This window comes from Mustela erminea, chromosome 12, assembly GCF_009829155.1.
Source record: "Mustela erminea isolate mMusErm1 chromosome 12, mMusErm1.Pri, whole genome shotgun sequence".
Classification (NCBI taxonomy): Eukaryota; Metazoa; Chordata; class Mammalia; order Carnivora; family Mustelidae; genus Mustela; species Mustela erminea.
The window spans coordinates 762,671-788,261 of NC_045625.1; the positions used below are offsets into that span (position 1 = coordinate 762,671).

General features: G+C 66.4%; 3 protein-coding genes across 12 annotated transcripts; 1 reads left to right on the forward strand and 2 right to left on the reverse strand.

The window, feature by feature from the left end:
• Positions 1-178: 178 nt before the first annotated feature.
• Positions 179-10,837, forward strand: LOC116569833 (vegetative cell wall protein gp1-like). 5 transcript variants are annotated; one of them, XM_032306181.1, is made up of 2 exons: positions 179-2,022; positions 10,513-10,837. In XM_032306181.1, the coding sequence occupies exon 1, from the start codon at positions 905-907 to the stop codon at positions 1,985-1,987; it is 1,083 nt and encodes a 360-aa protein (XP_032162072.1). In that variant the 5' UTR covers positions 179-904; the 3' UTR covers positions 1,988-2,022; positions 10,513-10,837. The 5 variants fall into 5 exon arrangements, with proteins under 5 accessions (XP_032162072.1, XP_032162071.1, XP_032162073.1 ...); XM_032306180.1 differs by lacking the exon at positions 10,513-10,837 and adding an exon at positions 4,924-5,479; XM_032306182.1 differs by lacking the exon at positions 10,513-10,837 and adding an exon at positions 4,927-5,479.
• On the reverse strand, positions 5,134-15,951 carry LOC116569825 (endoplasmic reticulum mannosyl-oligosaccharide 1,2-alpha-mannosidase-like). 2 transcript variants are annotated; one of them, XM_032306157.1, is made up of 13 exons: positions 15,700-15,951; positions 15,216-15,324; positions 14,457-14,560; positions 12,745-12,899; positions 12,345-12,454; positions 11,031-11,216; positions 10,245-10,393; positions 9,668-9,856; positions 7,759-7,949; positions 6,973-7,093; positions 6,221-6,418; positions 6,016-6,147; positions 5,134-5,827 (listed from the first exon to the last, which is right to left on the reverse strand). In XM_032306157.1, exons 1-13 carry the CDS (start codon positions 15,811-15,813, stop codon positions 5,615-5,617), a joined length of 1,971 nt encoding a protein of 656 aa, XP_032162048.1. In that variant the 5' UTR covers positions 15,814-15,951; the 3' UTR covers positions 5,134-5,614. The 2 variants fall into 2 exon arrangements, with proteins under 2 accessions (XP_032162048.1, XP_032162047.1); XM_032306156.1 differs by having other exon boundaries at positions 9,668-9,820; positions 15,700-15,926.
• Positions 15,952-16,778: 827 nt separating this feature from the next.
• Positions 16,779-23,966, reverse strand: UAP1L1 (UDP-N-acetylglucosamine pyrophosphorylase 1 like 1). 5 transcript variants are annotated; one of them, XM_032306171.1, is made up of 10 exons: positions 23,607-23,965; positions 22,751-22,955; positions 22,406-22,581; positions 21,915-22,087; positions 21,611-21,804; positions 21,047-21,187; positions 20,325-20,510; positions 19,704-19,770; positions 18,476-18,595; positions 16,779-17,391 (listed from the first exon to the last, which is right to left on the reverse strand). In XM_032306171.1, the coding sequence occupies exons 1-9, from the start codon at positions 23,893-23,895 to the stop codon at positions 18,512-18,514; spliced, it is 1,515 nt and encodes a 504-aa protein (XP_032162062.1). In that variant the 5' UTR covers positions 23,896-23,965; the 3' UTR covers positions 16,779-17,391; positions 18,476-18,511. The 5 variants fall into 5 exon arrangements, with proteins under 5 accessions (XP_032162062.1, XP_032162063.1, XP_032162061.1 ...); XM_032306172.1 differs by lacking the exon at positions 16,779-17,391 and adding an exon at positions 17,727-18,274; XM_032306170.1 differs by lacking the exon at positions 16,779-17,391 and adding an exon at positions 17,727-18,301.
• Between the last annotated feature and the right edge of the window lie 1,625 nt (positions 23,967-25,591).

Sequence of the window (25,591 nt, forward strand, 5' to 3'; positions counted from 1 at the left end):
GCCATCCGCCGCGTCACCACGGAGACAGTCCCCGTGGGGACGTGGGAAGCAGGAGAGGGCTCGAGGGCCTGGTGCCGGGACAGGGGACGTGTGCTCTGCACCCCCCAACTCACCCTCCAGGGGCCACCGCCCAGGGCTCCAGCGCAGGGTGAGCCGCAGGGAGGCAGCGGCCGGCCCGGCTGCTCCTCCCGGCGCCTCCCCCACAGGGCTGACTCGAGGGCCGTGTGGGCGCCCTGGGGAGAGGAGCGGGAGTCCTGGGAAGGTGGGTGGCAGCGGGAAGAAGGGGCCTGGGGCAGAAGGCCAGCAGCCTGAGCAAGGGGCCCGGGGCTGTGGCAGGGGCGCGGCCACGCGGGCAGGTGCTTGGGCACGTAGCCATGTGGCTGCTGAGCGCCCGGTGTTGGGGGCAGGGGCTCCAGGTCCCCGCTAGGACCTAGGGGTCCTCTCACACCCCCGCCCCCCCACCGGCTGCCGATGAAGGACAGGCCGGCAGGGACACGGGCCTGGACCTGAGTACAAACCACCCTGAAGAGGGTTCTACGCCCACCGGGGGAGGAGCCCTCCGGCCCCCCGCCCACCCCCCAGAGGCGACCGGAAGCTGAAGGGATGACGGGCTCACGGGCCAGCAAACCCACAGGCCTTTGTCCTCGGCCACTCAGTGAACCTTGCTCGGCCGCCGACCACGGTCTGGCCTCCTCCCGTTCTTCAGGCTGCGACCGAGAGCCACCGGCAATCCAGGAACACCTCCCGGGGCTCCTCCGTCAGACTGGGGCCCGGGAGGGGCCGCCTCTCCCCCAGCAGACGGGCCTGGACCCGGGGGAGGGGCCAGGAACCAGAACCACCCGTGCCCCAGGCTGCAGAGGGAAGGGGAGTCACCCCGCCCGCTCCCACACTGTCCCCGGCCAGCATGACCTCGTCTCCGCCTGGGCCCGCCCTGTCTGGTGCTGGGACAGGCCTGGGCTGGGGTCCTGACCTCGGGCTGTGGCCTGGGAACCTAGGCCCCCAGGACAGGTCCGGACTGAGCAGTGGGGACCTCATGCTGTCGCAGGACTGTCACTGTGACAACCAGCATGGTGACAATGACTGTCCATCGTGTCACACCACCCCATGGGTGTGGTCCCCCATGGTCACCAAGTGCCACACCACAATCCCTGCAGAGTCCCTGTCCCCGCTTGTATGTCCCTGTGTCCCTGCCCCCCCGCCCCTATTCCCATGTCCTGTCAGTGCCCCTATCCCTGTGTCCCCGTGTCCCCATCCTTGTGGCCCTGTGTCCCCACAAGCCCGTGCCCCTCTGTCCCCGTGTCCCTGTGTCCCCGACCCTGTGTCTCTGTTCCCGTACCCTTGTGTTCCTCATGTCCCCGTGTCCCTCGCCCTCTGTGCCCAACCCTGTGCCCTCGTCCCCCTGTCCCTCTGTGCCCACCCCTGTGCCCCCCTTCCCGTCTCTGCGTCCCCGTCCCATGTCCTAGTCCCTGCGTCCCCGTCCCATGTCCCAGCCCCTGTGTCCCCGTCCCATGTCCCCGCCCCTGTGTCCCCGTGTCCCCGTGTCCGGTCCCTCTGTGCTTACCCTCGTGTCCCCGGCCCTGTGCCCCCCTGTCCCCCTGTCCCTACCCCTCGGTCTCTGTGTCCCCATCCTGTCTGTGTGTCCCCAATCTCCCGTGTCCCCGTATCCCCGTGTCCCTGTTCCTGTGTCCTCGTGCCCGCACCCAGGGCTGCCTGTCCTGTGTTGAGTAGAGAGGTGCCCGTGCAGGGTCTTCGTGGTCTCTGGAGGGTAGAGGCCAGGACAAGACACGAGGACTCGCAGCTCCTTCCCCCTGGATGGCAGCTTCTCCTCAGGCTGGTCCTGCTCCCACGCCCTCCTCCAAGCCCAGGCTCCAACACTAATACCCCAACCGCAGGCTTACCATGTTCTCCCTCCAAACCCTCCGGGCAGCGCCTCCATGCCTGGGGTGGCACCGGAAGACCCAGACAGGTGCATGCGGATTCCCTTTGACTGTCCAGCCACGCCCAGTGGCCCTGACCACGCGGGTACGTCTGGGGGTCCAGAAACCCTCCTCCCAACGTCATGGGGGCCAAAGCTGGGTCTTGATCCTCCATCCAAAGCCCACGCATCTGGGGAACCAAGCGCGGTCCCGTGTTTGGGGTTCATAGTCTTCTTTTACCGAAATGTATCTGGTTTTGGTATCAAGGTAATATGGGCCTCACAGAACCCGTTCGAGTGCGCCCTCCTCCCAATATCCTGGAAAAGTCTGAGAAAGATTGGTGCGAATTCTTCAAAACATTACTTTTGAAAAGATTTTTAAAGTAGTCTCTACACCCAGCGTGGGGCTCAAATTTGTAACCCCCGAGATCAAGGGTCTCACACGCCAGGAGGTGCACCAGCCGCGCCCCGACTCTTCGAAGGTCCGGTGAGGCCGACGCGGCTTCCCTCCGTCAACGACTGCTTCGGTCTGCGTGTTCTCAGTCTGTTGACGCTTCCTCTGTCTCGCTTGAGCTGACTGAGTTCGTCTGTCCGTCCTAAAGATTACCCAACCTGTCGGCGTACGACTTTTTGTCACAGTGTCTTCCAGCCTTTGCCATTTCTGTAAGGTCACTGGGAACGCCCCTGCTTACGACTCTGGTTTTAGTTACCTGCCTGCCTGCTTTTTGTCGTCACCTTAAAGATTCATCAATTTCGCCGATGTTTTCAAAGAACCGACTTCCGGTTTGGGGACTGTGCTGTCTCCCGGTCCGACCCCTCTGTCCCGCGCTCGGCTGTTGGCTTCCTGTTTCCCAGCTCCTCAAGGTGCACAGCTTGGCATTCATCTGAGATCTTTCTTCCTTTACTATTTTTTAAGGAAGTTCTACACCCAACGTGAGGCCTGAACTCATGACCCTGACAGCAGGAGGCTCGTGTCTCATCGACCGAGCCAGCCGGGAACCCAGTGTCTTCCCTCTCCCACGTGCGGGCATTCAGAACTACAAACTTGTATTTGAGCGTGACTTTTTCTGCCTCCCATAAATCCTATATTTAGTGCCTTCGCTCTCATGGATCTCAGAATTCTGAAAATTTCCCTTCTGTGTCCTCTCCGACCCACTGAGCGTGTTAATTTCCACAGATCTATGAATTTGCCCGTTTTCTCTCTTATTTGTCCTCGGACTTCCAGCTTCGTTCCACTGTGGCTCAAAGATACTATTTTTTCACAATTTTTAGAAACACAGGAATACTGGTTTTGCGTCCTGACCTCCGGCAGAGCCTGGGGAGTGCTCCCCACGCAGCTCAGAAGAGCGGGGACCCGACTGCGGCTAGGCTGCCGCCCGCCCGCTGCTCTGGCGAGTTCTCTGGGCTCCTCGCGGGCTCGACTTCCTTCCCGGCCTGCCGCCGCGTGTTCGCCGGGGTGGAGAGGCAGGAGCAGCCCCGGCTGGCGGCGCAGTCCTCCCAGCAGACGCCAACTCCACACACTCACCCCCCCCCGACCTTGGAGCGGCTCCCACGACCCCTTCGGGTGGCTGCCGTCATACACCGCGGCCCAGAGTGTACACGTGTCGCTACTGGACGTGTGTCGCTGCGGCGTTGAAGACTGGACTTGCAAACAGAACCCGACCCTGGCTTTTGGACCCCCCACGGCGGTCTTTGACAGACCCCCTCCTGCCTCCCTCCCGAGGGCCCTTCCGCTCCCATCTGACGGCTCCCACGACCGCATCGCGCACGCCAGGCTGACTGGACACGAGGGCCTCGGCTTTGCTCTGGGAAGATCTTAAATTCTCCCACGTTTTGAGAGTCAATTTTGCTGTATACAGAACCTTTGGTTGAAAGCTTTTCTTTCATCAAAGTAGGTCATTCCACAAACTTATGGCCTTTTTTTTTTTTTTTTAAGATTTGAGAGCGAGCGAGCGCCCGTGACGGGGCAGAGGGGCTGGGGACGAGAATCTCAAGGAGACCCCCTGCCGAGCAGGGGGCCCAGCCTGGGACTCGATCCCACAACTCAGTACGATCGCAGCCTGAGCAAAAAGCACGAGTTGGACACGTAACAAACAGAGGTACCCAGGCCCTCCCGTCACTTTGGGGAGAAAACGGCTGTTGACCTGAGGACGTCTTGGGCATGACACATGGCTTTTCCTGATGCGCAGGATTCTGTCTTTCGACACGGTCTCTGCCGCACGTCTCTGAACGGATTCTACAAGGAAGTCACTGAGCTCTTGCGTTTGTACATCTGCATCTTCTGACATCAAATTCAGGAAACTTTCCGCAATTTCTCAAATATTCTCATGCCCCTTTCTCTCTGCTGCGACCTCCAGTGGTGCACGTGTGCACCCACTTGGATGGGACCCTGGAGGTCACCGGGCTCTGTCCACTGCTTTTTGTGCTTTTCTCCCCATCCGCCCATTGTGTGGCTCTAGTCCTACCCCTGGGCCTTTGCACGATCCCGTCGGCACTGACCTGCACTCATGAATCTCGCGCTTGCACGCTTCAATCTGAGACTCTACTCCTTTACGTAACTTCTTAGGCACATGCTCAGGCTTCGCACACATTTCTGGTTTCTTTTACTTCCACGTGCATGTTCTGACTCCGTGCAGTACATTTAAAAATGTTCTTAGTCTTTTTCTAATAATTCTCAAAACAAAACTTCCTTAGGGATAGTTTCGAGCACCTAATTGTGTTGTTCAGCGACCCATACTGTTTTCTCCTTGCGATGCTGGTGTCGCTGTCGCTGGAAACTGCTGGTCATGGTTCCACCTGCTTCTTTATGTTTCCAGGGAGAACCGGAACTTTAATGGCCGCTGCGGGCTATGGACACCCACCCCCTTCTTCTCTGACTAGACTGACCGTCCCCCTATATCCACGCTCTGTTTCACGAACCTTTGTAGTTAACAAACTGTAGCAAAGGTTCAGGAAATACGCACCTGGGTAGCGCCTCCTCACCCACTGTTTGCTGTGTCTTTCCGCAGCAGCTGACGAACGCCGTCTGCCCCGGCTCTGACGACGGCACCTTGTGCGACGACGGGTTGGCCGCGCACGCAGATCACGTGTGCTCGGAAGACGGCAGGACTCTCGGGGACGGAGACCAACACTGCCCTGGCAGGAGGCCCGAGGCGTCCCAAAGAAACAACAGCATTTCTACACGAACACGACTCGCGAAAGAGATCCACTGACCAACGTGGGAAACAAAAAGCTTTTATGCTGCCCGGAAAGTCCATTCTACCAGGTGGTCCGGGAGCAGGACGCACTCGCCCACCCGCCCCTCCCGCCCCTTCAGGGCCGGGGGAGGATCCCTGAGTCCAACGAGTAAAAGCCACAGCCTGCCAGGTGCCCGGACTCGGAGGAGGTCACAGATGCCCTCAGACCCTTGGGTCCGGGCACATCGCAAGCTCTGAGACCACTGGCTGAGTCACATGTTGGGCTGTCCCTTCAGCTCTGGTCACTGCCACGATGTCGGGGGAACCAGCGCACCCCGGGGAGATGACCAGTGACCTGGGACCATGAAGCCTGGGCACTGGCTGACAGGAAGACGACTGGGTATCCGGAATGTAAACATGATTCAAAATTCACAGGAAGAAGGAACGAGGCTCCTCCAGTGGACAGAATAGCCCTGAATCACAGCAAGGAGGTGCAACGTCTGAGACACTGGCCGAGGGGCAGTCACGCCCCGTCCGGCGGGGCCCAGATGGGCAAGGGGTGGGCCTCGGTGTTGAACACGAAGGCGTCCAAGCTGAGCAGGCTCGGGTCGTCCGAGAAGAGCAGATACAGGTACTTAAGCGTCTCCCCCAGAAAGAAGCTCTCCATCTTGTCCCTGGGCTGGGGGTTGAGGGGATCCTGGACGTTGCTGATGGAGGAGTAGCCGCCCGAGGGGACCTGCACAGGGCCGAGACGGCGGCGTCCGGGCTGCGGCCACAGCCGGCTCCCTACACGGGCTCGGTCCTTGGGACGGGACCAAGGGACACCCCAGCCCCGGAGCCCCAGGCGCCCCCGACTCCGGAGGCCACGGCGAGCCTGCCCCAAGGGGCCGGCGGGGCCGGCGGGGCGGCGGGCAGGCAGCTCACCCGTGTGTACGCGTTGAAGCTCTGCAGTATCTCCCAGCCCCAGTCCTGGTACTTGGGGTCCCCCGTGAGGCGGTGCAGGTAGAACAGACTCTCCACCGTCTCGGGCCGCAGCAGGTTGTGCCTGTCGGCCGGCTGGCGGGACACGGGCTGAGCTCAGACACGGCCCCGACGGCGCCCCCACACCCAGAGCCCGGCCCCGGCTCACCTTGACCTGCACGTCCTTGCGGTCGTTCTGGGGATACAGGTTAAAGTGCACGATTTCGGGGCTCAGCCCGGTCTCCATCTGGCGGTTCATCTGGTAGCAGGTGTCCATGAGCGCCCGGGCCAGCTCCATGTGGTCAGCGGGCAGGCCGTGGTGGGCGCCCAGAGCCAGCGTCCCTGGCAGGAAGCACACCAGGTGGTCCTGAAATCAGAGCGGGTCCTCACCACGGCGGAGTCTGTGGCCGCGGGGGGGGGGTGGCGGTGACACCGGGGATGGTGCCTCCCGTGTCCCCAGGAGTCAACGAGCCCGAGCGGGGACGTCTCAGGGTCCACTCGGGCAAGCGACTCAAGTACAGGCCCAGCACGCGACGCTGCACGCGAGCAGTGGAGAGGCGGGGGAAAGACACCGCCTCCCGGGGAGCAGACGCTGACCCGGGTCTCCCCCCTCCCCCACCGACACCGAAGGGCTGCCGCAGGAGAGTGAGGGTCCCCAGGAAGCGGTGGGGGTCGGGGAAGCGGTGCCCGGGACCCAGGGGGTGCAGCCAGGGACCCAGCGCAGACCCTGGGTCCCCCTCAGCTCCTCCTGCCGCCCCCACCCCAGCCCAGGCCACGACCCAGGCGCATGCCCACGGCCAGAACTTCGGGGCTTTCTGCAACGTCCTGGCTCACAAATCGTTCGCAGCTCAGGACACTGCTGGGGGGGCGGGGGGAAGGCTGAAGCCCCGCCCACCCGGGCCGGCTGGAGCGCAGGCTCACCATCTTGGCACTGAACCGGCCGTGGGCGAGCTCCCCCACGAAGGCGAGCTTTCCGGGCTCAGACCGGCGCAGCAGGTGCCTTCGGATCCCCTCGATGGCTTCCAGGTAGTCTTCCAGTAACCTGGGCAGGGCGGCAGGCCCCGTCAGCTCAGGCCAGCCAGGCGCACGACCCCTCGCCCCGGCACCCAGGAGCGGCCGCGTGGCTGTGAACCACCCAGCACACCTAGTGGCTCAGAGCCCCGCCCTGTCTGAGGCGGCGCCAGGCTGGCCCGGAGCTGGGGGCGTTCCCCTCAAGCGCCCCGAGGGACGGCCCGAGACCGGCCTCCGCACAGCCCCCGGATCCCGGTGTGACGCCCCGGTCTCTGCCCGCAGCCCCGGGGGTTCTGGGGGGCGTCAGCCCCAGGCTCCATCGTCGGGGGGTTCCGGTTCCCTCCCGGGGGGCGATTCTGCCTCCTACACCATACAGTGCAGCCCAGGCGGCCCCGGCCGCCCTCTGCTGGGGGGCGTGTGCACGGTGGCCTCCTCGACCGCGCAGCCGGTGAGCTAGGGGCCCCTCGGACAGGCCCCGACCGCGGGCCCCGCCTGGCGCTGGGGAGCCTGGGCCTCGGCGACCAGCCAGGTCCCCTCCTCCTGGACACGACGGCTGTGCCTGGAGGAACCACGCTCCTCGCGGAGGGGCCGAGCGCGGGCCGGCACGGCGGCTGCCCGACCGGGACCCCGGGACGAGGGGAGCCACGGGGAGCTGCGGGGAGCCCGCCCCCGCCGCGCGGCAGAACCCGGCCTCACTGGGGCTCCTGCTTTCCGCCCTGGACCCACTGCTTGAGCAGGTACTCGTAGTAGCTGTCGGCCCGGGCGCCCAAGGTGAACACGCCCGGGTGGGTGAAGCGGCCGCTGTGCGTGTCGATGAACATGGGCACCAGCCCGTCCTTCTTCCCCGGCAGCGAGTGCACGCGCCGCGTCACCTCCTCCGCGGCCTCCTGCGGCAGACGACGGGAGAGCGGGCGTGAGCGAGGGGGCGGGCGGGCTGCACAGAGGGGCTGCATCTGCTCGCCCCACCCCCACGGGACGGACCCGCTCCCCGCCGAGGAGGGAGCAGGCCGCCGTCCCAGCCTACGGCGCCCCTTGCCCAGCTGCCGCCCACAGCGGCTTCTGAGAGGGACCCAGGCCCCGAGGGAACCCGGTCCGTGCCCGCACGTGTGGCCGCCCCGAGGGCCCCACTCATCTTGCAGACGGCGGGGACGGGGGATGGGGAGGCCGAGTCCAATGACCGCAGGCCAGGCCCCCATGACCCCCTGCCCAGGCGCGGCCGGCTGCTCCCGCCGGCTGGAGGGAAGGCAGGCACGTCGGCTTCCCGCCCGGGCTCGCGGCTCGCCGCCCCGGGGGAGCTCCTGCGCACGCTTCAAGAGCCAGCCCGCCTGGGCTGCTCCGAGCTCCCTGCCGGGCCCCGACGGCACCTCTGCTCCCGGGCTTCGCGTGCATTCGGTCACCGCGCCCAGGAGCCCACGCGGGGAGCCATTTGCTGGGCTCCGCCAGACGCACGCGCCCACGCCCACCCACAGAGTCCTCTAGGGTCGCAGGCCACCACGGAGACCCAGCAACGGGCACGTGCCCGGCTGACGCCCCAGGAGCAGGACACACGCGGAGCCGCTGGACTAGGCGCCGCCGACGGGACGGCCGCCACGCTGTGGACAGGCAGGGAGGGCCCCGCGCGCCCCTGTCTCCCCAGGACACCCATGGGGCCAGCGAGTGTCCGGAGAACGCCACACCCAGAAAGCAGATCCGCGGCCACCCGAGGCAGGCCCACCGACAACGCGCCAGCGGCCACGCAAGAGCCGGGCCCGAGCGTGGCGGGAACCTGCTCCTGGGGGCGCGCCTCTCGCGACACCCGCGTGGGACACAACCCGACGGGCGGGGCCGGCCAGGACCTAGACGGCTCGGGCCCCGTCCACGTGGCGGGGTACCGCTGGGGGCGGGAAGAACATGTGGGACTCGCGCCACGACACAGACGTAACCCGTGGGCACCTTCCCCGCGGATGCGAACGTCCCTCTTGGGACCAAGCCCAACACGGGCGGCCCGGGCCGCAGAACCTCACCGCGCGGGACGATCAGAACCGAGAGCCCCCACTGCCCCACACGCACGGGGCACAGGGCTCGCGGCCGCGGCCCACTCCGACGGGGAGGAAGTCGTGCAGGCGTCAGAGCTCGCCCACGGCTGCGCGGTGGGGGAGGGGAAACGCGGTGCCACGGACAGTGGAGAGTCACTATTTCACCCCAATCACGGCTCCGTGTTTCTAAACAAAGGGAGAACCGCCGGCACGCCGTGCCGCGTCCCGAAGCCCCCCTCCCCCACGGCGAGGAGAGCGGCTCCGCCAGGCAGGGCCGGGGACCTGCTGCCAACAAGGGCCCAGGACGGGCGTGCGGGTCAGGAAAGCCCCAGCGCAGCTCCCTGCCTCCGGCCGACCTGGCTGGACGCGCCTCCCTGCGGGCGCCACGGCCCCCGACCCCGCGGCATGCGCGAGGCGGGCGGCCGGGACCCCGAGGACACACACCTGCTGCAGGGCAGGGCCGGGGCGAGGACTCAGCCCCCAGGTGCCGACGCGACGCCCCGGCCTCTGCTGTCCCCGGCCACCACGAACCGCGGGGAAGGGGAGAGGAAGGGAGAGGGGGCGTCCCGGGCGGCGCGGCCCCTCCGTACCTGAAACTTCTTATTGCCCGTGAGGCGCGAGAGCTCCCGGAACTCCAGCTGAATGCTTGTGACCTCGGCCACCGTGCTGTCCGAGGTCCAGCGGGGCGGGTGGGCGGCCCCGGTGCCGATGTTCACGTCGGAGTACGGGATCTTGGAGGGCGTCTGGAACGCAGGCATGAGCCGATTCCCAAAGTCCTCCTGACGCGCAGCACAGCGGGCAATCAAGCTTCCCTGCCGCCCGGCGGACGCGCCCCCGTCCCCCGGTGCCAACCCATCCCCCGTTCCTGTCCAGTCACGCGACGGACACGGGACTTTACTGGCCCCGCGCGGCCTCCACGTTCCGTGGCCACCAAACCAAGCTGGCCCTGGGGAGCTCCGAGAGAACGTCCCTGCAAGCCGTGGGGACGACAGGCAGGGCGACGCCGCTCACGCGCGTGTGCGCCAACAAGACTCCGGCCCAGGAGCGGGAGCGCTGGGGACAGACCCCTCCCCACCCCCCCGCCCCAGATCCCGGGAGCCGAGTGACAGCCCCTCGCACGCCCACGCTCACTCGGGCCCGTCCTCCGGCGGGCGCCGGGACACTCACAGCCTTCTTCAGGAAGAGGTCGTCCCCGGACAGGTGGTAGGCGCTCAGGAGCCCCCCCAGGATGCGGATCGTGCTCTCAAACAGGTTGACGTCCACGTCCTTCTGGAACCGCAGCTTCTTAGACACCCACTTCCTGGCCTCTTCAAACTCTGTGACACGAAACGGTGTGGGGAGGGGAGCGGGTCGCGGGGCCTAGCGCGCCCCCGTGACCTCTCACCCGGGGGCCCCGTGCATTCCCGCGTCTGTCTCTCTCCCCCGCCCCCCGCAGGCTCGCCATGTCCGGTCCCGGGAGAGGGGAGGAGCCCCCGGGACTTCAGGCGCAGAGAAAGGGAGGCCGCGCGCGCGCAAGGACGGGCCGTCGACTGCAGACGGTCCCGGCACAGAGGGCCACGTTGAGTGATTCGGCGGGAGCCTCGGGCCTCCTCAGACAACTTAAAACACGCCTCTGAAGTCCCAGCTCAGAAATAACCAACGACGCGTGATCCCCGGGCCACCCGATCTCACGTGAGGGAGAGACGTGGGGCGCGGACAGCCATTGGCATCACGTGCCGCCGAACGCCACAGGGCCCCTTCAGGCTGCGACAGGGGAACCGGCTGGAACCGGCCCTGGACGCCGGACGTCAGGCGGGAAAGCCACCACCCATGCCCAGCGCGTCCGATCCTGCCCCCACGAGAAGGGAGCGCGCGCCAGATGGGAACAGCAGCGTTTCGGCCCCCGCCCCCAGCTCGCGCGCCCCAGAGTCACCCCAGGAGAACTTGGCCGCGAGCGAGGGAAGGAGCGGGTACCTTTTTTCAGGCCCAAGATCCACATGGTGTCCAGGGCGTCAATCAGCGTCAGGCCCAGGCCAAACCACTCGCTGAAGGACCTGGACACAGGTTTCAGCTCGTCGTGGCCCCAGGCAAACTTGCGGTACCCGGCCCACGCGTGGAGGAAGGCGTCGATCACGGCCCTCTGGCGCTCGTTCGGGGAGGCTGGAGGAAAGACAGCAGGTCGCCAGGACCGGTGCCGGTCCGGGTTCAGACCGGGCCCCTCGGCAGCCCCACACGGAACGGGGTGGGGGAGCAGCAGCGGACGCCGCCCAAGGACGGGTCCTCACGGCTGGACGCAGCTGCCAGGGCGGCGAGGCCTCTGGGGCCAGCACGGGACAGCGTGGTCTCCCGTGTGCCTCTGCCGGGGGCCCGGGGGCCACACGCTGAGCGCCCGATGGCTGCGCCGTGCCCTTCGGCCTCGGGAGCGTCGGGCGTGCTGGCGGCTGCCGACCTGGACGGGAGCGCCTCGTCTCCCCGGTGCCCCGTCGCACCTCATCGGCCCCGGGCGTTTTCGAGGACGACCTAACGCGCAGCAGGTGCACCCACGGCCGCCCTGGAGCCTTTCCGGGGTGCCCTCGCGACTCGTGTGGGAGACGAGGTTTCTGCCCTCCACACCGGGGAGGACGGGGCACGAGTGACGGAGCCACCACGTGGACACAACCGTGCGTGTCGATGGCGGCACCGCACGTGGGTGTGGTCTGAGGCCATCCGTGTTGACACCCGCGGCGCTGCCGTCTGTCCTCTAAGCCACACGATCGCTCGGCGTCCCCCACACGTCCCCCTTCCTTCAGAGGCAACAGCAATCGGGACCGGAGGGTCACAGCCTGGGCCCCAGACTCGCTGACCTGGCACGAGCCCCTGCTCCACCAGGCCCATGGCCCTGGCCGTGAGCGGCCCCGCCTCAGCTCTGCACGGGCCTCCCGACACGCCTGCGCCCAGAAGGCCCTCCACCCCGGTGCCACCGCGTCGGACCGCGCAGACCTGCTGGGACCCGAGACGCAGAGGGGCGGCTGCGTCCCCACGTTCCCCAGGCACCACCCCCCAACCCCCGTGGCACAGACTCAGGCTGGGAAACGAGTCTCTCGCCCACATGGGCGACCGGGGGCTGCAGCGATGGGCCGCCAAGGAGCCCCGTGTCCTCTCCAGGCTCTCAAGAGATCTGCGGCCTGCCCGGGCGTCACGGGGGACCAGCACTCGGAGGGACGGCAGGTGCTCCCCCGCTGGGCGTCCACGCGCCCTCCTCGTCAGAATGTCCAGGTGAGGCCCAACAGGGTGCCCGTGGGGTCTTACCTGCCTGGTTCTGAATCCTGGGGGCCTGGGAGGAAGGTCTGGGGGGCGCCTCCGCCTTCCTCGAAGGAAGTTCGGTGCCCGGCTGCGGCTCAATCACCGCTCCCCTCCAGCTTCAGGGAGAGAAGGAGGAGCAGTCAGCCAGCCTGCGGGCGGAGACGGAAACGCCCCCGGGTCCCGGTCCCCCGGCGGGGCTCCCTGCTGCCCGCCACTCTGGGCAGGGCGAGCAGAAGGCTGGTTCTGCCCCCCGCCCCGGGTCCCGCCCTGGACCCTGCCTGCTCTGAGAGCAACGTGTACCTCAGACGTCGCGCTCACCCTCCTCCTCTTTGGTTTTCAGAAAACGCCAGACACGCGGGCTTCAGCGTTTCTGCACGTCCAGCCCCGTCTCTGACGCTCCCCGTACCTGACCACCGTTCTCCGTGGGTTTCCTTCCCGACGCGCGTCACCCACTGCCTCGTCCCTCCACTTGGTGTCGTCCTGCCTCCTGTCCTCGGAGCCTTTACCGGGGGCTCGAATCTGCAGGTTGGGAGGTCCCCGTCGGAAATGCCTTTGAGGCTTCTAGATAAAAACAAGAATCACCCGTGAAAACAGCTCAACTGCCTGTGGGCTGCCTTTCCTTTCCCCCCCGCCGGCACGCTCCCCGCTCAGGCCCAACCCCGTGGAGTGTGTGAACCGGCTGGCAGCACACGGCCCCGGAGGAAATCCCTTTTGGGTCTCATCACGACACGCAGATTTGGCCGGGAGATCCCGACTCGCCATCTCCCGGCCCTGGCCGACAGGGATGGAAGTGTGCCAACGGGCCGGCGCAGCCCTGGATGGCGGGTTGAACTCTTGGCCCGGGATGCTCCCAGGCTGTCACAGACCCTAAAGGTAGCAAGAGAGGGTCAGGACCACGGCCCCGTGCGTGGAGACGCAGAGAGAACACGGCCGCGGGCCCGTGCCCCGGGACTCCTGCGCTTCACCCTCGGGATGCTGTGGCGAGGGCAGGGCGCCGGGTCCAGGGACGGAGCACTGGGGCCGGGGAGCAGCCAGTGCTCGACAGAGGGCGGGACGAGGCGCCTCCCCCAGAGGACGGGAGGAAGGCCCCTTGGGAATCGGGAAAAACCTCTGCTTCTCAGCGTCCACAGGATCTGTGACGACGTTCACGACTGACGTGCCCGGGAGAAGGGGGTCTGGCCGAAACAGAGCACCGAGGCCGACCCAGGTCTGGGGGACCAGTGCTGGAGTCCGAGCAAGAGACAAAGTCCAAGTGGCCTCCACGAGGGGCTCCCAGTCCCCAGGCCTGGACCAGGGGAGGTGTGCATATTAACCCCTTACCGTCCAGGCCCCTGCTGGACACCAGAGACTGGATCACGGACCTCCCCACACACCTCTGGAAACGTGTCTCTCCGTGGGGAAACACGCCAGGCTGGCTCTGCCTTCCCAACCGTTAGGGCGGAGACCGGGTGCGAGGGAGGGACCAGAAAGAGTAGAAGAAACGCCCGCCTGCCCTCCCTACGAGGGAGAACACCCGCTTTTTCACACACAGCTCCCGAATGAGACAGTTTGGAGCGTGGCCTCCTGCGGCTCCCCAGGGCAGCCCCACAGGGCCCGGCCTGGACAGATCCCGGCCCCCTGCCCTGTCCAGACCCGCTGAAGCTTCAAGTCCCTGAGCAAGCCCAGCTCCCCGGGCCTTGGGCACTTTCATCCAACTCCAGCCCGGCTCTCCTGACCCTGCCCAGAACCAGCAGAGTCTCCCAGCGGCTTCCCCGACCCCGGGACCGGCGCCAGCCTTATCCCTCCCGGCGGCGACTGCTCTCGCCTCGCAGGAGGTTCGCCTGCCTGCCCCCGCCAGCCCGCAGCTCCTCGAGGCAAGGGACGGGTCCGTTCTGCTCGCCGGCAGACCCAGGACCTGGCGCGCCAGCAGGCGTTCCACAGGAGCGAAGCAGAGAGTATTCCTCTTTCCCGCCCCAAGGGTCATCCTACGGGCCCAGCACAAGGAGCGTGACGCTCAGACGTCACCCAGACGGGGACAGAGAGAACTCTTCCCCGTCTACCCGAAACGCCACACACTGTTCCCAGACGCTGGCGGGACGGAGCCCGGGGACGACCCCACGTGTAGGTCCCCCGACGTACCTGCGGTAAGAGGCCCGGGAGGTCCTCTGCTTTCCGCGGAGCTGGCAAGACGGGCGGGTCCGCTGGTCTCCTCTTCCACTCCTCCGCGGACCGGCCGTTCCCCGCTAAAGGAGAGAGGCGGTCTTACCCCCAGCAGCCCACTCGGCCCCGAGCCGACTCCGAGCGTGTGGCGCAGCCCGTCGAGACCGGCGAGACTCCTCACGAGAGGACAGCGTGAGCCCCGGGGAAAGCCCCTGGAAACGAATCCGACGACGCCAGAGGAAATCCAGCCTTTCTGAAAGCCCTTGGTAGCGCCGGTCCTTCGCCGGCCCACGCCCACACGGACGTGGCCTTCAGCTCTTCCCTTCCCGGGACCACAAAGCGTAGGGAGCAGGCCGCGGCCTTGAGCCCCGCAGCCGCTCCTCAGCCTCCGTGCTGCAGGCCAGGGCCCCCCCAGAGACATTCCCCAGCATTCCCCACAGGCTCCCCAGGTCTCCGCCCGGGGGCCCCTTCCAGACCCTGGGTAAGACGTGTGCGCAAGTTCCCCGGACGCGTCCGGACCGGGCCTGCGACCTCCCGACCTCCATCTCTCTGCGAGGCCCAGGGCCTGGAGGTGCCGGGACTCAGCCAGACGCCGAGCAAGCCGTCGCACCCGGGGAAACGCACAGCCACCTGCCAGCCCCACAGCCGCCAGCGCGCTGCCCCTCCACCTCCCGCTTCTGGCCCGTCGGCCCTCGGGGACCCACGCAGACCCCCGCGGGGCGCTCGTGGAGCCGGTACCTCGCCACTGGTCAGCCACGCTGGCGTAGGACAGGAGCCCGCAGAGCATCAGGAACGTGAGCAGGAAGAGGATCACGTTCCGCTGCAACCTCGACAGCTGCTTCCACTTCTGCGGGACGCAGGGCAGGGAGGCTCCTCACTGAGAGCGGCGCGGCCGCGGCCCTGCCCACCCGCCGCCAGCCCCGCGCGCCGCCCCCACGCCGCACAGCCCGCGGCCCCGGAGAGGCGGCGGCAGGCCGGCCCCGCGCGCCCCGGCCCGCTCCCGGCGCCCCGCGCCCCGCGCCCCGCTCCCGGCGCCCCGCGCCCCGCGCCCCGCTCCCGGCGCCCCGCTCCCCGCGCCCCGCTCCCGGCGCCCCGCGCCCCGCGCCCCGCTCCCGGCGCCCCGCGCCCCGCTCCCGGCGCCCCGCTCCCCGCGCCCCGCTCCCGGCGCCCCGCTGCCCGCGCCCCGCGCCCCGCTCCCCGCGCCCCGCGCCCCGCGCCTCACCCTCCAGCACGAGCGCCGCCGCCGGCTCTTGCTGCCGTCGTAGGTCCGGCCGGCGCTCAGCGTCACCGAGACGAAATCCCGATGCGGCGCCGGCGGCGGCGGCGGCGGGTACATGACGGCGGCGGCGGCGGCCCCGCCCACTGGCGGCGTCAGGAGGCCGGACTCCGACCGGGGCCCGGGACGTCGCGGGTCCGACCCCCGCGGGCAGCCATCGCGGCGCCGTCCACACCCCGCCCATCGCGAGCGCGGCCAAGGCGCCTGCGCCGCGCCCTCCTCGCCCCACTGCGCCTGCGCCCGCCCTCGCGGCCCCGGCGCGCGCCTCTGTTTACGTCCCACTGCGCCTGCGCACGACCTCCCGTGCGCCGGGACCTCACGCCCTCCACGTTTGCCGGCCCGCGCCTGCGCCCCGCTCGCCGCCCGGCGCCGCCGGCTGCGGGGCTCGAGTCCCGGTCGCGGCCGGACGGGCCGGCCCAGAGCTAGGTGAGCCGCGGCGGAGTCGGGGCAGGCGGGGCGGCGGCTCTCCGGGGCCGTCCCCGGGGCGAGCTGGCCACGCTGGCCACCCCCGCAGCCCGCTGTGCGCGGACGCGCGGAAGTGCGGAGCGGGCCCGCGGCGCCGAGGAGGGTCTGCGGGGCTCCCGGGCCCGCGGTCCGGCTGCGGCCCTTCCGCGTGGGCCTCCCGCGCGGCACCGTGGCTGAGCCTGCCCCAGGGCGGCGCTCGTGCCGTCCGGTCCCCCTGCCTCCTAGAGGCCGCCGCCGCGGGTCTGTCCCCGCACCCAGCTGGGGGCCGGCGGTGCCCGAGCGCATCCCTCCCTGCACGTGCGGTCGGCGGGAGCCCCGCCCCGGAGCGCTGGGCCGAGGGACGGGGCGGGTTCTGGGCCCACCCCCGGGTGGCGGGCCCGCGGGCTGGTCTCGGACGGCCCGGAGGCCGGGGGGAAGAGCTGGGCGGGGGCACGAGGGGTCCCCGGGGCAGCCCCGAGCAGGTGCAGCCGCGGCTCGGCGTGTGGGCTCTCGCTCCCCGGCATGGACCGAGCCGCGGCCCGCGGGTGGCCGTTCCGACACGCGCTGCTCAGAAACCGCGCTCGCCGGGCCGGGGACGCATCAGCGCGTCCTGAGTTTATTGGAAAGGCGCCCTCCTCCCCGCCCCCAGCCCGGGGCGCACCCGGGAGTCCGGCAGTCCTCCGTGGAGAAGTCAGTGGCGTGACGGCTGGTCCGGGATTCGAGGCTCTCAAGGTGGCCTGAGGGACAGCATGGTGGGGAGGGCCCGTCCTGCCTCCTGGGTGCGCAGTGGGCACGGGGACGCACCCCCGGGGGAAAGCCCTGCGCGGCCCTCCTCGCGTTCCTGGTCCGGTGGCGCCCCCCGATCCTGTGAGCGGCGAGTCCCGGGGCGCCAGGGCGGCTGCCCCGGCCCCGCCCACCTCCGTGCGGCGTTGGAAACGGCTTGTAAAGGTGTAAGGAATTTAAAATAAACCGCGCCCTTCAAAGCGAGCTGTTCCGCAGTCGTGTTTCCAGCGGGTGTAGGAAGGAGGCGGCAGGGCCGTTCAGCTGCGGAGGGGAGGAGCTGCAGCTGTGGGCAGGACCCCTGACCCGGCGGGCCTTCCTCCGTCCGGGCCCCTTGCTTGGCTGTGGAGCAGCTGAGAGAAGGCCCCTGAGGCACACGCTTCAATTCTGAGGTTTGCGGGGGACCGGCAGAGCCTGGGTGGAGCAAAGTCCTTCTCTGGGCTTTGGGCGTGGCCCTGCCCTCGAGCCCAGGTCGGGTGCCTGGACAGGTCTACCGGCCGGCCGGCAAGCCGCTGGAGGCGGCCGCTGCATCTGAACCCCTGGGGCAGGGGGAGAACGTCCTCCCCCTGGGGAAAGCACAGCTTGGGCAGGGGTGTGGGCTGCCCTGGGCGGGGAGGGGCCAGGGCCGGGCCGGCTGCAGTGCATGCTGCCCTCCACCTCAGTGGGGAGGGTGGGGCCCCCATATTGCTCTCTGGCGGGGGAGGAAAGCGGGCCCGGGCCCCGGAGCAGCAAGGCCAGGCAGGCGCTCAGGGCCAGGGCCTGTGGGTTTCCCCCGGCCTCGGTCAGGGTGCTGGGGTGCGGTGGGGGGGCCGTGGGCGCAGGAGCAGAGACTGTGCCTCCTGCCGGGAACCCGGAGGAGCCTGAGCACCCAGGTTGTGGCAAGCTACTGGCCAGCCGGCCGGGGGACGGAGCTCCCTGGCCGGTTATACCTCAGCTTGATGAACCGCCTCGTGAGGCCGCAGGCGTGGGGCCCACTGGGTCATGGGGGAAGCGCGTAAAATTCAGCAGCCCGAACCCACCCACCGTTGACGTGGCCGGGGGGCCGAGGCGTCCAAGGGAAGCTCAGAGGAACCAGCTTCAGGTGCGACGGCTATGTATGGGCTGGGGCTGGTGGGAGGGTGGGGGCTGGGTCCTGACCGGTTCAGCGGCTAGAGGAGGAGGGAGCGGGCAGCTCCTTGGCCGTAGCACCCTTCGAGGTGGATAGAGGGATACTGTCCCCTTCTCTTTGCCTCATGTGTGCATCTGCAGCAAAGCTGGAGTGTCTGGTGTCCCTTGGGAGGTGGATCTGCATACAGGGCTAGAGATGCCACTGGTCCTCAGGTCTCTACTGGAACAGACATGGGGTCACTGCTCTCTCCAGGGATGCCACACCTCTGTCTCCCACAGGCCAGAGAACAGCTAAAGAGCCCTCCTCTGTCCACAGCAGCTTTTGGGTATGTGTTCCACGGAACCAAGGATGGGAGAGGCCCCACCCTGGTGGAGATCCCCGTGTCCCCACCTCTGAGGCCCTGGGGTTTGCAGTCCTGGGAGTGAGTCAGGGCTGCAGGACACTGGTCTGGGTCTCATCCAGGATGAGTGGGGACCGGAGCTCCCGGCCTTGCAGGTACGGCTCCAGACCCTGGAGACAAGGAAGTCATGATGTCCGCTATTCAGCTCTCAGTCCTTAAGGGGGTTACAAGTTCACCTTGAGCCAGTGTGGGGTAGGGTGAGAAAGGCTTCCAGGAGCAAGGACTGGACGCCATTTCTAGCCCCAACCCCTGATGAACCCTTTGGGCAAGCTCACACCAGATCTTCTCAAGAGGGTTGGGGCCAGCTTTCGTCACTCAGCAAGGCGTCCATAAATCTTCCTGGCTGGAACCCCAAACTCTGACCCCACCTGATACTCCCCTGCTCCTCCAAGATTATGACAGCATTTTAACTCACCACCCACCCCATCCCTGGAAGATCCTCTGTATCTTAAGAAACTATTTGCCGGGGGGCGCCTGGGTGGCTCAGTGGGTTGAAGCCTCTGCCTTCGGCTCAGGTCATGATCCCAGGGTCCTGGGATTGAGCCCCGCATCAGGCTCTGTGCTCAGCAGGGAGCATGCTTCCCCCCCCACCCCGCACTCTCTGTCTGCCTGCCTACTTGTGATCTCTGTCTGTCAAATAAATAAACAAAATCTTAAAAAAAAAAAAGAAAGAAAGAAAGAAAGAAACTATTTTCCGGAGCTCCTGGCTGGCTCAGTCGTTAAGCAACTGCCTTCGGCTCAGGTTATGATCCCAGGGTCCTGAGACTGAGCCCTGGGTCAAGCTCCCTACTCGGCGGGAAGCCTGCTTCTCCCTCTCCCACTCCCCCTGCTTGTCTTCCCTTTCTTGCCGTCTCTCTGTGGAATAAATAAACGCTTTAAAAGGTGGGGGGGGCACCTGGGTGGCTCAGTGGGTAAAGCCTCTGCCTTCGGCTCAGGTCATGATCTCAGGGTCCTGGATCAAGCCCCACATCGGGCTCTTTGCTCCGCAGGAAATCTGCTTCCCCCAATCTCTCTGCCTGCCTCTCTTGTGCCTACTTGTGATCTCTCCCTTTGTCAAATAAATAAATCTTAAAAATAAATAAATAAATAACAACTATTTTCTTATCAGTAAACTGAGTCAGAGCTCTTTCTGCCCTAGCACCCACTTCTCTCCAGTGCCCCCCTCCGGATCACACATGGCCCACCCCGGAAAGCCCATGTGGGCCGGTAGGCTCTCACCTCTCCGGAATAGGACACCAAGGGCGAGATCTCACAGATGGCGGGAGGCTCTCTGCTGCCGGGCGGGCTGTGGGAGTCCATGGGTCAGCACCTGTTCCTGGGCGCATGTCCTGGGGCTGTCCTTGCCTGACCCTGCTCCCAAAGCTCTTTTCTCAGCTAAACCCCCTTTTTCTGCATACTCCGAGCCCTCAGCAGACTGCCTCTGCCCAAGCGACAGGCTCTTACTTAGTTGGGAAAACAGCCCACAGCACCTGGGCTTCCAGATGGAGGAGGCGGCTTCAGACAACCAAGGACACAGAACCCTACTGTCCTGTGCTTTGCCGGCCCTGAAGTGTGACTTGCCTTGCCAGCTTCCACATGTCCCGCCTCGGTCTTGGTCAGGAAGGGTGGCAGCCGCCCACCCGTCCCCAGGCCCTGGGCTGACCTCAAGGGGCTGGGCCCCAGGCTGCAGGCAGTCTCTGTATGGCCGGACACGGCCCCTGGCCACCGCACTCAGCGTGGTTCAAGCTCGAGCCCCAGCCACGGCAGAACCAGCCGCGGCAGAACCAGCAAGGCTCTGGGGCTGGGGGCTGGACCCTGACACCCTTGTCCTTAGGGGAGCGTGCTGAGACCCACACTCACCTAGGCAGTTCCGGGAGCTGGGCCCCGCCAGCATCCAGGAAGCGGGCCCCTGCCCGCAGGGCCCAGCGGTAATGCTGCATGAGCAGGGCACGCCGGGCGGTGGCGGGGTTGTCCCTGGCAGCTGAGGCTGCGTTCTTCAGCGGAGAGAACTCCTCCTCCCGGGACACCTCAAAGGCCACAAAGCTCCTGTGCGGGAAAGAACTAGTGACTTGGTCCTAGTTCTAGGTCCAGAGGCCTTGGTCCTGGGCAGGTGCAAGCTGCACCGGGTTCCGATGACTAAGTGGGGGTCACCTCCATGGGGAGGCCCCACCGGGACCGCATATGTCTGTGCTCCTCATTTCCCTGGGGCTGCATGAAGGCCTTCCATCCCCTCCAGCCAAACCCCCAGATCCTCGGACCCCAGGGTGAGGGCCAAACCCCCGAAGTCCCCACCCAGCTGGCCCGGAAACAGCTTCCTCACTGCAGGCCAGGAGCAGCCAGAGGGCTCCGGAGGGGCGCAGGTGTCTCCCGGCCCTGAAGACCGCGGCCATCCCAGACGCCGCCAGGCTCACGCCATAGGGGCTGTTTCCTCTGGCCTTCTCCCTGGGCCTGCTTTGGCCCCTATTCCCCACTGCAAAGGGGCACTCCCACTGCGTCCCCCGCCCAGCCCAACAAGGCCTCAGAACCCACCACCGATACAGAAAGAGAAAAAAAGAAAAAAACGAATGACTTCTGCCACTAACTTAGCAAACTGGAACACATCAAACACAAACTTCTCCATCTTTATCCCGTTCGGTTTTATCGGCTTTACCGGATTTCCCTCCTCATCCACGTATGGGACCTTCTTCACAGCCACGTGTGGCTTCAGCAAGGGCTCAAACTCGCTGGGGGCACAGGAGGTCAACAGAAGGAAAGACAGTTCAGATGGGATGTCCCGGGAAGCCCCATCCCCACCTCTCCACACACCCGGCCACCCAAGACAGCTGGCAGGAGCACTGGGGGCTGAGCCCGGCCTCTGGGAGGGCGGGGGTATCCCTTCCACCCGCCCCCACCCCCCACTCCCCCCAACCCCGCCCCACCAAGTCCGAGAGGGATGGACAGGCCCCACTGGCCACATCCCTGCCCAGATGACATGGCAGGGGGCGAGCCACAGGGTAAGAGCTGGTGCCGGAAAGCAACGGCCTCCGCACGGAAGAGCAGGCCAACGCGGCCCAGGGCCTTACAGCACCCGCTGGGGCTCTGGGGCCCCGGTCAGTGCGGGCGACACGCCACTCTGGCCAGCACCGGCGGCCACCTGCGGAGCACACCTGCTGACCATCCGGAGGAAGTCTCGCGTGAAGAAGTGGTTGCAGATGTTGCCCAGGCGGTAGAGCAGACTCCCGTCGGGCCCGCGCAGCTGCGCAGTCTCGGGGCTGATCTCGCTGTACTCCACCACCTGAGGGACCCCGTCCACCTGGCACACCACACCCACCGGCTCCTCTGGGTACGCCTTTTCCACCACCTGCGGCCAGGCCAGGGCTGGGAAGGCTGGTTGCGGCGGGGCCAAGCAGGCCGGGGACGGGGGCGGGGCGGGCTTGAGGGGGCGGGGCCAGGCCGGCGGGGCGGGCTCACCTTCGCCCCGCAGTCTGCGCCCCGAAGCACGCAGAAGCCGATGAAGACGGGGTCAGCCAGCCGCACGAGGATGTTGTCCACACAGTACACGTGCACGAACTCCACTCCCCGACGCTCCATGTCCTCGAGAATCTGGTGGTCTGACAGGGCACAGTACAGCCCCCCGTTGCCATCTGCAGAGGGAGAGAGGGACCATTTTCGAGGGATCCCCCTGGGCTTCAGCCTTATCTAGTCCAGGGCATGCTGGAAGCAGGGGAGGCCCCTTGGGGCTGGACCTTGTACCCGAGGCAGCTCTCCGTCACTCTCCAAGTAGCACTCTGGTTGTTTCATGTGACAGATAGGAACCAAGGCCCAGAGAGGAGAGGCCACTCACCCAGGACCCCACAGCCGTCAGGCATAACATTCTGGCCTCTGCCACAGTCCTCCCGACCTCTAATTCGCTCCTTGTTCTAGGCCAGGCGGTCCTTCCTGGGCTCAGGGGTGTGGCATACCTGGGGCCATGGCAACTTTGTCTTTCTGCTCCAGGATGGCCTTGCCGTCGAAGGTCACTGCCGGCAGCATGTGCTGCTCAAACATGATCACGTTGCTGGGATCCAGGTGGAAGAAGTCATGCTCCCTGAAGAACTTGGCCGTGGGCCCCAGTGTGAACTCACTGGTCATGATGTACCTTCGAGGAGAGGCGGGGCTGAGCTGGCCACTGGAAGGGCCCAGGGCCGCTGGGATACGGGGCTCCGACAGCGGCTGGCCTGGGGTCCGGGCCGGGGTTGGGATTCAAGTCTGGATGCTGCGGGGGCAGGGGATTGTTCTGGGGACCAGGTACCGCAGAGAAGGCGCACCAGGGGACGATGCAGCGGGTCCCGTGGCGCTGGCCAGCCAGCTGCTCCACCCGCCGAATCCGTTCCGCCTGCAGCTGATACAGGGTCTTCCCGCTCGGCAGCCCCACCTCGTACATGCCTTTGGGGTAGGTCACGCCCAGGCGGGTGCCCTGCCCCCCGGCCAGCAGCAGCACGGCCACCTTGTTCAGGGAGATCTGGCGGAAACCTGGAGGGGCGGGGTGCCTACCATGAGGGGACACCTGGGAACCGCCACATAAGCCCCCCGTTCACCTCGGAGCAAGCCACACATGTGTCTAGGACTTGAAGACTTCTGACAGCCACAGAAGAGAAATTCCCAGGTAACATTCTGATCCCCTGTGGGCCAGGTGGGGCCCCACCTTGTCCTGGACCCACCAGGGGTCTTGATGATGTGCTTCAGGGTTCATTCCCAGCCTAGGTCCCTCAGAGGCAACACCAGGTCAAGCTGGTCAGAGCAGTGCAGCGGGGGCCTGGGCAGGCTTCCCTCCAGGAGCGCCAGCCTCACCTGTCAGGCCAGGAGGCCAGGAGTGCACCTGGGCCAGCGCTGATGCGAAAGGGAGCCTGAGCACCTGCGCGAGGATTCCCTGCGGCCAATTCGCCTGTGGGCTGGGCGGCTGGCCAGACAGGTGCGCCTGCACGAAGCACTCTCCCGAGGGCCAGTCCTCCGGGGGCGGCAGCACCCTGGCCGCGTTTGGAGCCCCACAGCCCCGTCGCCAGCCGAGAGTGAAAGGGGGCTCCACCAAGGAGTAAGGCGCGCTCGACTCCTCCAAGCACAACCTCTCCGGTCAGCCCCGCTCTGGGCCAGGCCCCCTCCGTCGGCCAGGCCCGCCCCGCTTACCTTCCTCCTCCCAGAGTCGCCGCATCTCCGGGTCGCACCGGCTCGCGCTGCCCACGCTCTCGGGGGGCAGGGGCCGCAGGCGCGCGGCCAGGTCGGGCGGCGGCCCCGGGGGGTGCGCGCAGGCCGCAGCGGCGCGCCGGCAGTGCTCGCGCAGCGCCTCCGGCTCCAGCGCCCCCAGCTCGGCCAGGAGCGCGGCGCGGGGCCCCGGCGGCAGCTCGGCGCAGAAGCGCAGCAGGTGTTCCTGGCCCGCGCGCTGCAGCCGGGCGCGCACCTCCCGCTCCGAGGCCATGTCGCCGCCACCGGCCGCGCGGGCACTCGTGACCCGCGCGCTCCTACGGGCGTCACGGGACCCAGCGGGCGGTGACGACCCCGGAGGGGCGGGACCGGGCCGCCCCGCCTCGACCCCGCCCCCGAGCCCCCCGAGCGCCCCGCCCCTTCCAGAGCGCCCCGCCCCTCTCCGGCTGTGACCCCGCCCCTGTCCGGGATCTCGCCCGCCGCACCCTTAGGAGGGGCCGCGAGGCAGGGCGCTAGGGACGCCTGAGGCGTAGGGCCCGGGGAAGCCCCCTCCCGGGTCCCGCGAGCTCCCCGGCCCGGGCGCGTGAGGGCTGACTTCGGCTCCACTGCACCCCGCTCTGAACCCACAGCCCTGCCGTCCGGGCACCTGAGGGCGAGGCTGGGGTCTGTCCCCGCACGTGGCCGTGTTGGACCGCGACTGCTGGCGGCTGGGCCGAGCCAGACCATCGGTAGAGTCGGGAGTCTAGAGGCCACCAAGGACCCCCAAGAAGGCCGCCCTGCCGCCTTGGGGGCTCCCCCCTCATTGCCGGGTACCCGGAACGGCTCAGGAGCGGCCCTTCGCCCCGCCATATTATGTTAACTATCAGACTTTAAATATCTTGCTATTTATTTAAAAATGTATTGATCAATTGATATAGACATCTTACTGTTTATGAATGCCCTTGGGAAAAATGGTGAGTAGCTTTGGCCATTTGGGGATAAAGCTTTCTTCTAAAAAATTAGTTTTTTTAAGTCTAAAAGCAATACATGTACAGAGTTAAAACAAATTCAAATGGCACTTTGGGACCCAAAATGAAAAGTAACATCTCTCTTAGGCCTGCCGCAGCTAAGCCCTGTTCAGGCAACTGTGTCTCCCCGCACGTGGGTTCTACACAAAGGGACTCCCACAAACCCCCTTCCTGGGTTAGGAAGTAGAGCTTCCCACAGCCCCGGGTGTGGGGGGGGGCCCACTCCAAGTCCTGGTGGACCCGAAAGAAGTTACCTTCCAAGGATAACCTTGGGCCTGCCTCGGCCTTCGCACTTGCTGCTCCTCCTGCCTGGGCTACTCTTTCCCAGAAAGTGACTTCCCGGCCCACTTCTCCAGGTCTCTGCTCATGTGTTGCCTCCTTGGGGAGACCCTCCCAGGTCACGTTGGCTCAGTCAGCATCCTCCCATTCGTCTCTGTTCCTTCCTGCTTTTCTTCTCTCTCTTTTTTTTAAGATTTTATTTATTTATTTGACAGAGAGAGATCACAAATAGACAGAGAGGCAGGCAGAGAGAGAGAGAGGGGGAAGCAGGCTCCCTGCTGAGCAGAGAGCCCGATGCGGGGCTCGATCCCAGGACCCTGAGATCATGACCTGAGCTAAGGCAGCGGCTTAACCCACTGAGCCACCCAGATGCCCCGCCTTCCTGCTTTTCTGTGTTCTCCACTGCCCAAGTGCCCCAAGGAAGGGAAACTCCGACAGCTGGAGGTAATTTGGCTCACTGCTCTGCCCCTTCACCTTAGATCAATGCCCAGCACACAGTATGTGCTCAGTAAATGTTTGTGGAATGAATGAACGAGTGTTGGATCCCACACCTAGCTCAGTGCCTGCGCTACATCAAACGTTCAGGGAGCGCTTGCTGAATGAACAAATGGTCTGCTTCAATAGTTTGGGTAGCCGAAGGGCACATGTTAGAGGTGGAGGTGCGCGTGGGGCGTAGGGAGCCCA